Source organism: Phalangium opilio, unplaced genomic scaffold, assembly GCF_054372755.1.
Source record: "Phalangium opilio isolate 3A_F unplaced genomic scaffold, DU_Popi_V2 ptg000082l_1, whole genome shotgun sequence".
In the NCBI taxonomy this organism is placed as follows: Eukaryota; Metazoa; Arthropoda; class Arachnida; order Opiliones; family Phalangiidae; genus Phalangium; species Phalangium opilio.
This window is the reverse complement of record NW_028324189.1, coordinates 17,531,972-17,544,828: the sequence shown is the minus strand read 5'-3', so window position 1 is coordinate 17,544,828 and position 12,857 is coordinate 17,531,972. Positions and strand designations below refer to the sequence as shown.

At 36.4% G+C, this 12,857-nt stretch overlaps 1 protein-coding gene and 1 pseudogene across 2 annotated transcripts; one reads left to right on the top strand and one right to left on the bottom strand.

Moving 5' to 3' along the window:
• Positions 1 to 571: 571 nt before the first annotated feature.
• On the bottom strand, positions 572 to 4,848 carry LOC149653442 (uncharacterized; annotated as a pseudogene). Its single transcript, XR_016371366.1, has 2 exons — positions 3,806 to 4,848; positions 572 to 3,672 (listed from the first exon to the last, which is right to left on the bottom strand). The product of XR_016371366.1 is annotated as an uncharacterized LOC149653442 (transcript).
• A 2,227-nt stretch (positions 4,849 to 7,075) lies between these two features.
• Positions 7,076 to 7,917, top strand: LOC149653441 (uncharacterized). Its single transcript, XM_089847135.1, has 3 exons — positions 7,076 to 7,134; positions 7,447 to 7,666; positions 7,756 to 7,917. Exons 2-3 carry the CDS (start codon positions 7,492 to 7,494, stop codon positions 7,857 to 7,859), a joined length of 279 nt encoding a protein of 92 aa, XP_089703261.1. The 5' UTR covers positions 7,076 to 7,134; positions 7,447 to 7,491; the 3' UTR covers positions 7,860 to 7,917.
• The last annotated feature ends 4,940 nt before the right edge of the window (positions 7,918 to 12,857 follow it).

Below are 12,857 nucleotides of genomic sequence, written 5' to 3'. Positions count from 1 at the left end.
GCATATTAATTTGGAAAGTCAATGAATATAAACTTCAATATTTTCAAAAAGACGTAACATTTTAGTTTTTTATAAATTCTTACTAGCCTAACCTAATCTTTGCAAAAGGCATATTAATTTGGAAAGTCAATGAAGATAAACTTCAATATTTTGGAAAAGTCGTAACATTTTAGTTTTTTATAAAATATTACTAACCTAGCCTAATCTTTGGAAAAGGCATATTAATTTCGATAGTCAATGAAGATAAATTACAGTATTTTGGAAAAGGCGTAACATATTAGTTTTTTTATAAAATATTACTAGCCTAACCTAATCTTTGAAATGGCATATTAATTTGGAAAGTCAATGAAGATACACTTAAATATTTAGGAAAAGGTGTAACATTTTAGTGATTTTTATAAAATATTACTAACCTAACCTTTGGAAAAGGCATATTAATTTGAATAATCAATATTTTGGAAAAGGCGTAACATTTTAGTTTTTCTTATGAAATATTACTAACTTAACTCTAACCCAACCTTACCTTTAAGAGAACTCCCTCCCAAATACTGACGGCGCTTAACTTCCCTTACGAAAATATTCTATGAAATTTCTATACAATTGTATAGAATTCAATAGAGTACTCAAGGTGGTCTATTAAATCTCGGTATTTCTATAGAACTTTCTATAACATTTCTATATCTGTTCTTTATAGAAATTTTATAAAACTTACTATTAGTATTTTCTATTAGCTTTCTGTAAGTATTCTATAATATTCTATAGAAGGATGTAATATGAATTTTATAAAACATACTATATATATTTTCTATTCGTCTTATATAAGTATTCTATTACTATTCTATAGCACGAGGTAATATAAATTGTATAAAACTTACTACATTCATTTTCTATTCGTCTTATATACGTATTCTACTAACATTCTATAGAGGGAAGTAATATAAATTTTATAAAACTTACTACATGCATTTTCTATTCGTCTTATATAAGTATTCTTTTAACATTCTATAGAGGGAGGTAATATAAATTGTATAAAACATACTACATGCACTTTATATTAGTCTTATATAAGTAGTTTACTAACATTCTATAGAGGGAGGTAATATAAATATGAAACACACTGCATGCGTTTCATATTCGTCTTATATTCATTAGAAGGGGTAGCCCAAATTTTATAAATCATATAGGGCATGCATTTAATTATCATTCTATAAGCTAGTTGCCAATACTAATTTTCTAAAGAAGTATTTTATATACATTTTTAAAGCGACTTATACATGATCCACGGTTTTCTACAAGCCTTTATTTGAAACTCTACAATGCAGTTTATACTCTAATAACTGTTAATCACTTTAATTTTTGAAATTATATTCCTTTCATTAGGATTTAAAAATAGTGCGTGTACATAGTAATTCTTTAAGAGGATCTTAGTTTTTGGATTTATTTTTAATGCTATAAGGACATCTTGATATGTAATTGCCTAATTTAAACAGAATTAAGAACTAATCACATTCAATTAGGTTTGGAAGTTCAGCAACAAATTTTTTACCCACACCATTGCAACCAATATCAGACAAAATTACAATTTTTCCGATTATATCCGTTACTGGCATAGCCATTAATTGATTTGTTTTTTACTGCAATTAACCTTTTCCCTGACATATGACCGGTAATACATCTAACTAGTGTCTGCACAATGACAAAAAATGTTTCCTTACAAGCACATAGTCCGACACACGCGCAACTATTAACACTGTAAAATCCTTTCACAAATCCTAAAACCTCATTCTTTAGCTTAACGCCGCTATTATTTCTTTTCATTGTAGATATGTTCGAAAATTTGACTCCATCGACTATCAATTTATTGTATTTATAAATTTTTAACAGTGTCACATCTCTTTGTAGTAATATCTCCAAGGCTATTTTTTCCTCAATTGATAACTCAGTGTTTTTCGGTAAGCTATGCGTAAATGTTTGCGCAGAAGCACTTTTTGTACCTTTAAGCAAGATATATCCTTTAAGTAAATCACGCATGAAATCCTTAAAAAGAGGTATCTCGTCGAAGGCATGTTGAGAGAGTTCCTCAATTTTTGATAGAATTGAAATTTTTTCTGCAATTTGTTGGGGAACCTTCTGCGTGCCATTGTAGAGTTTCAGTAATTTCTCATTCATGTTTTCAATTTGAAAACATGACACTGACCATAGGGGACCCCAATTTTCAGCAGTCTCGTGAATGTGCAATAACTGGTGGATATTATACGACATTGTTTCAATACCGTAAAGCCTACTAGATTTCTGAACAAATGTTGATAAATATCCAGCAGCTTCTTCAATCATTTCTGAAGTTAAATTTGTAGAAAGTAAAATGGCAATTCCAACCACTAAATTCAGCCAGTGGTTAAAATATTTTTCAGGAAGATGTCCTTTGAGAACTACTGGTGAATAGAATAAAATCCAAGAACGCCATTCATTAGCTTTCCACTGTCTTCTATCATCAACAGAACGAGGTGTGCGCGTTATTTCATCTGGCGGTTTAATAGCAAGAAGTTGCGTGTCAATTTCCTTTCTTGCTTTTCCCTTCAGGTAAAATGGCTTTTGGTAGTTTGCGCTATCCATCCATAGACCCATTACAGATTTAACTACCCCTTGGCAAGCGCAATGCATGTAGTCAACTGCAAATCCACGAACTACGTCAAAGTGATTTAAAAGGCTCAAAATTGAGAACCCTTTAACCCCGTTAACTGGTTTTGAACCATTGCCATTGAGTACAACAGTTCTGGCATCATTTTTCATTTGCAATATATCCCTTTGATTACTTTCTTTGAATTCATAAATACGACAATGACCATTTCCGGTTTTAACACTTTATCCTTCGTTAAGACACCATGAACACCCATATTTTCCATTATATTGGGTAATATTTTGGATGCAACAACGAGCAACCGCGTCGCGTGTGCAAGCACCAGGAAAAACCCTTATTTTGTATTCCTTTCCGTTATGATTATAGGCTAGCCCAGTACTCGAGAGCCTATTCATTTCGTCCACGAAAGGTTTAAGGAATGAATTAAAGTCGGGTTTTCCTTCACCAAACCAAAGTGCAGCCATTTGAACTTTTTTGATGATTCTATTTCATTTACTACATAAAGTAAGGGCCAAATACCAAAGTTCGATGAGTGAAAAATTGGCACGCCATCTGTATTCCACGTTATTGATATATCATTTCCTCTCATAGGAAGACGTTTATACATACTTCTAGATTTCAAGTTAAACGAGTTTATATTTTTTTATATTTTCCGAGTCTTGGTCCCTTTTTCTCAAAATAGATAGAATTTGTTCTTTAATTGAAAAAGCTAGAAAATAGTTCCCATTTTTAAAGGCGCCCTCCACAGAGCAAATGGTTTTGCAAAATTTGCATTCAAAATGGAATATTCCAATATATGCCTTGCAAGTTAAACAATAAAGATGTAAAACAAATTGTGTTTTTTCCGATTCAAAGTGCTTGTAAAACAAATAAAGGGTACTTGGGAGTTTCGAAGTATCAGGAAGAATTATAGACAAAAGCTTCATTAACGCGGACGTACATTCCTTTGAAATCTTAAATCTCACGATAAAGGCCATTATTGGTAATAATGTCTGTTTAAGACTGACATTCGCTTCCGAATACAATTTTTCATCCTACAATAATTAAAATAAATATTAAATTTTTCCACTTAACAATGTAAATGCGAATTTGTGCTTGACATATTCATGATCTGATATAATTTGCCCTGAACTCACATATTCGTTTGTGAATTAAAAAATAGCTTACAAGGTTGCAGGGGTTTTCTTCTTCAATGTCAATATCATCATCCAAATCATTACTGTTCCGGTTCTTTAAAATTAGACTTCATCAGTTGAGGCTAGTGTTTTATAAAACTAAGTATCAAATACACTTACTTAGTTTGATTCTGAATAATCAGTGAACGATAAATTTGATGATATTTCTGAGTGTTCTTCATCGCTAGTGCTTTTAGTATCAGAATTTTGACCAGTCGCGTGTGAAGGTAAACTTTCGGAACTTGTGCCCTGTACTCCATCATTATCAAGTCAACGTCTTTTATTTAAATTAAATACACCATCTACTACGTTCAAGGCCTCACGTTCAATATCAGAATTAGAAAAGTCGGACTCCTTTTGTACACTTAAATTTATGGCAGTTAAACTTTCATTCGTATCCGAGCTATGGCTACCACTATCGTCACCAGTCTCAACTAAATAATTGTGCTGGTTTTTAATTTCACTCTTTAGTCTGTATTCAGTACGGCGTGGAATTTCCTTTTCTAAATAATTCTTATATACATTGCTCGACGTGACTTTTATTTAATGTATTAATATATTAAATTTTAAAGTAGATTAATTTTACTTCACTTAATTGTTAATAAAATAAAAGTTTCTCAAGATACTTAGAATTTAAGACATGAAGTGCATTTATTCTAGCGTCGATCTTAAGATTAAGACAACTTGTAGGAGAGCCAAACCAAATCTCAAGATATACAAAAAGGGTAGCAAGGTCTCACAAGGTAAAGTCCCTTGCTCCCGGTGTTTACGATAACATCAGTTTCTTTCTATCTCTATTGTAAAGCTCTAGTTAGCCATTCGCTCCTCAGGTGTGGGTTTTTAAGAACGATGGAAAATCTCCAAAACTAGCGAGAAGCCATCGAGCATGGAAAATAACCAGGATTGCGAGGGAATCTATATTCCAACGTTACACTTACTGTACGGTAGAAAGTTCGAAATACTCGGAAATATCTAGCTTGGAGTCACCGCGTTCTAAAGCTTTCGTAAGCTAATTGTCTCGCGAATTGTTTTATCTTCGCGCGCGTAGAAAAGCGCCTGTAATCACTAGCTTTGAAACTAGTAAACGCTCACAATCAAAGTGTTCAAGATCAGCGACTTGCTGAGTTTTCATATTTTTAAGGTAGGTAAAATGTTTTTACTTATTTTTACTATAGAGCTAAATGTTCTGTAAGTTAATAAAGTAGAAAAAAGACAGTGTATCCCTCCTAATGGATGCGCTTTTGTAAGAAGGATTGTAACAAGCCCTAACTAGGGGGATGAATCTGAACTAAGAATTTATACTAACAAATAGGCATTATTTTTAGTAGTAAAATCAAAATAAAAAAAAATTATTTGAATTTTCATCCTCCATTTAAAAAGTAAAATAAGCTAATTTCTATTTTACAAATATTAATCAACCTGCAGTGGACAAAATATTTTTAGTTTTTTCTCCTAGCCGAATTAACCAGTATAGTGTTGTATCAGTGCTACGTATAGCAACGTCACTCCCTGAATCCCTTCTATCAATAAGCTTATAGTTTCATCCCCCCTAACAGACGCGAATAGAATTCCCTCTCACAAAAGCCCGCTTAGAGGGAGGGATACACTGTCGTCTCTCATCTCTGCTGAAGTTAATCTATATAGGTATGTACAACATTTTTATTAAAGGGAGGGTGAAATGGAAAATCAAGTGATTTTTGTCGATTCCTTTACAATTCTAAGACCTACCCGAGGGGCGGTTCACTTCCTTGTTTAAGGTCGCACCCTTGCCTGATTAAATCGAATTACAATGTTTATCCCTGCCTTCCACAGAGTATGGATTTAATCATGTTTAAATGTTAAGATTCATGTGAATTGCCCCTTGGACCTACCTGCATAGGAATTTAGTAAATTAAACAAGAATTATCATACGACAATGATTTTAAAAATCAAAAAAAGTTTACATTTCTTGAAATATTTTGTATAAAGTAACACCCAGTCTTCCACTTAATAAAAGTTCATCGGCACGCTCTATGTTAAGCGCCACTTTTATCACATTAGGTGCAATAATTATCATATCTCGTGCTAAAATTCGCGGGACATAGAGAGTGCCTGTCAGATTTTATTAAGTGGAAGGCCGAGTATGTCCAGGTTGTTCAGGCTGCTTTTTACAAAATATTTGAAAAAATCTAAACTAATTTTGATTTTTAAAATCATTGGGAAACAATTTTTGTTTGTTTCACTATGCAGATAGGTCTTAGAATAGGTAGAGGAATCGATAAAAATCACTTGATTTTCCTTTTCACCCTCCTTTTAAGCGTACGAAGTAAAACTGAGGGTATAGTTGTGTTCAGTCGGAATTGATAAAATAGTAGCGTATGAATACACAACAGGAAAAAATGTAGTCGCACTCAAGTCCGACTGAACACGAGTATGGTTATATTTTGATGATGGATTTTTTGAAATCTGTAGTGTTGGAACTCCAAAAACGTAAACAGAATTAATTATGGCAAAAAGGATCAATTTTGCGCTCGTAAAATGGGTCTCTGGATGCAACGCCTGGGATGTTTTAAACATGGATAATTGTTTTAAATATGAGAAGTCATTAAAAAAGGATGTTTTTAAAAATCCCGAAAATTATATTGGGAAAAACCTGGATTTCCATTGGAAAGAGGGAGAGAAAACTGATCCCGGATTTCTTTTAGCAATTGGAAAATTAATAATAGAAACAAAGAATGATTCAAGGAACAGCTTTTTTCATAACTTTCTTATAGGAAATGATAAAGACATGGAAATAAAAAGAACAAACCTCGTGGAAACACATTTTGCCAATTTAGGCGTACCAGTTCCTGAGCAAGAGCAAATTAAAAGGGAAACTCAGTTTCGGGACCAAATGAAGTATGAACTTTCAAATAATTACTTTTCTGGTGGTTCAATATGAAAGATAGTTTTGCGAGTTTTAAACTTTAGTTTTTTAGGCTAAGAAACTTAAACTCAACCAGCAAATGCACTTAATGGATTTAGTAGATAATAATACTACTGACGTAATTGAAGACGGTTTGCCAGGAACTAGCTCTGAAGGCAGCAAAAAATGCAAATGCGAGAAGTATGACAAACTGAAGTTTAAATATAATAAACTGAAAATGGAATTAAAAGCAGGAGCAAAAATAAAAAATATAAGGGTAAATTAATATGAATTTTGTGTTAATGAATGCTTTGGACTCATAAATATAAAACTTGCAAATCTTTTTCAGATCAGAAAGCAATTTATGAGAAGCTGCAAGAAATTATTCCCTCCGTTTTCAAGGCAGTAACACGCTTGATGAGGAGGCTAAACCGCAAGTAAGCATTATGTTCAGTTTCAAGTTTTATTCAAATTTAGATATAACTTAATCAAAATTGATAAATTTTTTATACCTTGTTAAAAAGTCAAATTTTTTAAAATCTACAAATTAAAGCGAATAGTTCCCCTACATATTTTATTATCCAGCAGTGGCGTTGCTAGGCATAAGATATTAAAACGATAATAATAATCCTAAATTTTATATTTTCTAATTTGAATTTTCATAGTTTTTGTCTGCTTGTTTTGTTGTATAACTATCTAAAACGAATTCGACTTTCTAAAATAATATTGGAAATTATTTAATTTGACAGAAAGTTGAAATTGGAGCGGATGATTTTGTGGACAAATCGGATTTAATGGTGTTGATTCGATCCTCAATTTCATGCACTACGTTTGCCCGATCCTTATTAACACATCTATTCGAAAAGGATGAAATAATAGGTTCATCCCTAACGGGTAAAAAATGTAATGCTAAAAAAGACGCTATGACAAAACCTGCATTGGACTCAAAAAGAGTTAATGCCATTATTGGTAAGAAAAACGTATTTCACAAGCAAACGTGTGCCATGAGTTGGTTAATCATTTAACTAGGCCTAGTTATTAACAATTAAAATTTGTAGCTTACACCCTGAAAGAGTATCCCGGATCTGGGAAAAGAAGAATTATGGAGAGTTTGGCGAATAAAATAAAAGAAATTCAAACGAGAGATAAAACAACTGTGTAAACTTTTCCCACTTTTTTTAAAAAAGTCTTTCATTTTACCAAATAAAAAATAAAACTAAGTTTGTTTCATACTCTTTTGAAGTCTTCAACACGAAGAACAGAAACCCTGAATTTTTAGTAGATCGGAAGCTATGGCAGAGGAATACTAACAAAATATATTGACCGGAATGTCTATAGTAACTTTAGTTAGGCTTTAAGTATCTGTAGAATATACGTTAAATATCAATTGGAAACAATATTAAATGTCTATAGACATATTATTAAATGTCTATAGAAATTTAATATTAAACGTCTATGGAAATAGTATTAAATGTATATAGGCATAATATTAGACATAATATTAAATGTCTTTAGACATAATATTAAATGTCTATAGCCATAATATTAAATGTCTATAGACATAATTTAAATGTCTATAGACATAATTTAAATGTCTATAGATTTAACATTAAATATCTATAGAAATAATATTAAATATCTATAGGCCGTTTGAGACAAATTAGATAGATTTAATGTGAATTGAACTTTAGAAGTTGGGCCAAAAAATTTGCCATTCACTTATATTCCCACAAAACCGGTGAATTTCTAGCTTTGGTAATCTAACGGCGTGAGCGAGACCGTTCGGCGTGTATACCGAGGTGTTGGAACCGGGCGGGCAAGGAGGTCGGTCCCCGTTGGCGGCTAAGTAGAGTTCTGTGTAGCAATAGCGTGCGGGTATGCGATGGAGCCTCCAGTGCTTATAAATTTTGAGATAATTTGGAAATAATAATGAATTTTGAGATTTCTCCGTTAAACTCTGTTACTCCCTCGACGATTATAAACAAGAAGCTTAAGAGAAAAACGAAGAAAAGAAAAAATCTGCCCGGCGACATTGAAGAAAACCATTCGTATGTAGCAATTTCCTTTTGTACTGGGGTGGCTACCTTAATGTTATGAATCCGGGTAGCCGCCAAGCTTTCACTATTGGGGCTTGCGGTTAAAGTAAATTGTAATATATCAAAGTAGGTCGTTAGTCTAGGGGAATGTCTTTTCTAAGTTAATTTACGCATATCAAGACGCCTAATTTAAAATTGCCAAAAGAATAATATTTAATGTTCCGTTCTTAACAATTTGCATGCACACTTTTAAAGAAAATGGACTTTACCGCGATAAAATTATTTACATGCACACTTTTAAAATGAGACGTTACAGCGATAAAATAATTAGCATGCACAGTTATTAGTGTACCCTCAATTGGCCAATAATCTATTCTCGAGAATATCTAGCTACTACTACAGTCTGTTATTTTCTTTACTAATTAAAAGAGATAACCCGAGTAACGGGGTGGTACGGTGTACCGGGTACTTAAGGTTTTTCCTGGTCCGAATGTTGGGACCGTCGAGTAGCAAATCTCCGGTGAGGCGCGCACTTAATGGTATCCGTGGTTGAAGCTTTTGGTTACGGCACTTATAATCATCCCGCAATTATTTAACTGTTGGCAGCGAGGTGTTCTCGTACACCGGTAATAGTTCCGTACTGGGGTGGCTACCTTATTTTAGGACTCGAACGGGGATGACGTCTATCTTTCGTTTCTCGACGCGTTCGGTATTATTTTTGGACACGTTAGGGCCGAGGGTGACTTGATCTCGAACACGAGTACTTTGTTCTTTTATCCTTTTTGGGTTCCAGCCCTGGCGTTATCGTCAACTTCTTCCTCCCAAGCCTCGTGTCTTTCTGCTTAGTCCAAAAACGAAAACTACTCTCTTTCTTCTTACTTAGCATCCAGGTGTTTCTTCTTTCATGGAGGTCAACCCTACGCTTCTTTACCGCCAGGCCAAAGTTTTGTTGACCTCTCCGTTCTATTCATCTCCCTTCGGACCGCGTCTTCTCGCATACATCGTTTTTCCCGACAATATAAGTTATAAAGTTCAATGATACTAACACTATAAAGAAGACCATTGACAACCTTATCTTTTCTCGTGTATGAATAGCTTTCTTCGCGGTTATTATAATAGTATCGTGACGAATTAGGAAAAGGGCCCAGCTAGTGAAAACTTAACCTGGTACGGGTCAACATGGCTCAACCAGGTGCTTACTGAAGGGTTAGATTTCGAATTAATGAATTTATTTTATTTATCTGCGAGTATTTTCATGAATATAAATTCCTATTTTCATGAATGTAAATTCCAGCGTTACACTCTCCCCCGCCGTATTTCTCATGTCCCCATGAGAACAACAACAACAAAAAAAAACTATATTTAAAGTTAATGAAAAGGGGATTGTCGGGGGTCACATAACTACGTTACGCAACCATCCATAACCCTAGGGCGAGACCCCAACAGGTTGAACAGTAACTGCCCGGGGCCTTAGAGAACCTCCGAAGACAAAAAAAACTTGCATAAAACTCTGGTGAAGGCTGTGACATTACTATTTGGCCATTCTTGAAGATGAAGCGCGGGGTCGCAAATTGTAACCCCCAAAAGGCCTAATCGCCTCACTATTAGGAGTGTGTATTTTGGGATCACTAGTAACAATGGCCAAATCGGACGCCTGCAAGCTAAGGTTTGTTCGGGACACGAAGGGTTTTAAGTCCCGTATGTGTACCGTACCTTTAAGAGGGTGACCTTTCATTGTTTCCAACTTATAGGTTAAGGGGGATAATTTGTGCGCAATTCGCAGTGGACCATCATATCTAGGGGCGAGCTTACTAGAAAAATTCGCGGATGCTTTGGACAGGTAGTGCGTTCTTTTGAGAACTAGTTCTCCTTCCTCTAATTCAAAGTCCCTGTGGTGCCGGTCATACTGCGCCTTCTGAGAGGCTTGTGCTTTATGAAGATTAGCCTGAGCGGATTTGAGGGCATCCCGAATTCTGTTCTGAATTGTCAATCCATAAATTTTTGATGTTTCCCCATTATCATAATAGTCAGGATTTTGGGGGGTTATGGGACTGGCGGCTGTGCGCATTTCGCGTCCGAACATTAAAAAGGAGGGGGTGAAGCCAGTGGACTCCTGTACTGCCGAACGCATGGCCATAGCAAATTGTTGCAGGCCACGGTCCCATTCCTGCTGTTCCCCCTCAATATACGACGCAATCATGGTGCCAATTGTTCTATTGTACCGTTCGGTTGGGTTAGATTGCGGCGAATAGACCGACGTGCAGCGGTGCTTAATGAGCAACTTCTCGAGGACGCTTTCAAACAAATTACTTATAAACTGGCTACCATTATCCGAGACTATGGTGTCTGGAAGACCGTACCGCGCAAAGACATCGTCTACTAAGTGGCGTACTATGGGATTGGTGGCGGCTTTCTTGAGAGGAAATATTTCCACCCATTTAGTTAAGTAGTCAGTTACAACCAATATGTATTTAAATCCTCGTTTAGATCGGGGGAATGGTCCTTTTAAATCGATAGAGATGACCGACCTAGGTTTAGTGACCTCACTGGGCTTCATAAGCCCGGGGGGTGCCTGGTTGGACGCTTTTATAGACTGACATGTGTGACAAGACCTGCAATACCTGACGATATCTAGAGTCATCCCTACCCAGGTGTATTGGCTTTGCAGTCGTTTAGTGGTCTTTTTGACCCCCAAGTGCCCAGCTGAGGGGATAGCGTGAGTTAAATGCAATAGCCTAGCTCGAAGGGATTGGGGAACTACAATTTTAAAATTGTCCCAACCGTAGGGGTCTATCTTGCCGGTATCTTTATAGAGTATGTCGTGTCGGATATCACAGTGCACAGCTGTGTCTTCCACCCAAGATCTTAAGCAGTTATCTTGAGGTAGTTCGTTTCGCAATTAACGGCCCCAACTGGGAGTCAGCTCTCTGGGCACTTATTAACTCATCGTTATCGAATCGGACTAACCGCGGGGTTTTTACGATGGTTCCTATTGCGGATAGATGACCTACCTCCGGGAGATCGTGGGATTCGGGAATCCTGGACAGAGCGTCCGCCACGACGTTACTGACACCCGGTACATGGGAAATCGAAAAATCGAACGCTTGCAGTCTTGCGTTCCATCCGGCAAATTTGGTCGTTTTTAAGGCGCTGTTGTGTGTAAACAGTTCGAAATTCGTTCCCTCTACGTAGGGGCGGAATGTCTCTACGGCAAATAATACCCCCAGGACCTCGCGTTCAACGGCCGAGTAGTTTTTCTCTGCCGCATTAAGCGAGGTACTGGCGTATTGTACAACATGCCGTTCCCCATTAATGTTTTGACTGAGTACGGCGCCCAAACCTACATTCGACGCGTCGGTATGGATTATGAAGGGGTGGTTATAGTCGGGGGTACACAATATCGGAGCCGAACCCAACTTGTCTTTCAAGATGTTAAAAGCTAAGTCTTGCTCGTCTGACCACTGCCATTTAACGTCCTTCTTTAGCAACTGATTCAGGGGACTGGCAACCTTCGAAAACTTTTCGACGAATCTTCGGTACTAGAAAGCCATTCCCAAGAATCTGCCCAATTGTTTTATATTACGTGGGGCAGGGAAATTCCGAATGGTAGCAGTTTTCGCGGGATCCACTTTAATTCCGGATTCCGAAGCTATGTGTCCCAATATTTGGCATTCGGTCTGGCAAAATTGGGTTTTGGAGGCCTTAATTGTGAGCCCAGTCTTCATTAAACGGTCGAAGACCTGCCCTAGCGTACTTATATGGCTGTCAAAGTCTTGCGATGCAATGATGAGATCGTCAAGGTAGGCGAAAACACCTTGCCCCGAGAGATCTAAGAAAGAAGAATTTACCATTCTCTGGAATGTAGCTGGCGCATTAGTCATTCCAAACATTAAGACCTTAGGCCTAAATAGGCCTCTATGAGTGACGAAGGCTGCCATATCGCGATGGGCCCAGTGGAGAGGCACCTGCCAATATCCGGCCGCATATCTAGGGTGGTGATAAATTTGGGTTTATGGATCGACTCGAGGATGTCGTCTATACGGGGTAAAGGGTAGACATCTCTTCGGGTGACCGCATTTAACTTCCTATAATCGATGCATAAGCGAGACCCCCCATCCTTTTTG

Coding starts and splice junctions, on each gene's coding strand:
- LOC149653441 (XM_089847135.1), top strand. CDS start 7,492: ATGGTGTTGATTCGATCCTCAATTTCATGCACTACGTTTGCCCGATCC. Junction 7,667..7,755: donor AAGAGTTAATGCCATTATTG/GTAAGAAAAACG, acceptor TAAAATTTGTAG/CTTACACCCTGAAAGAGTAT.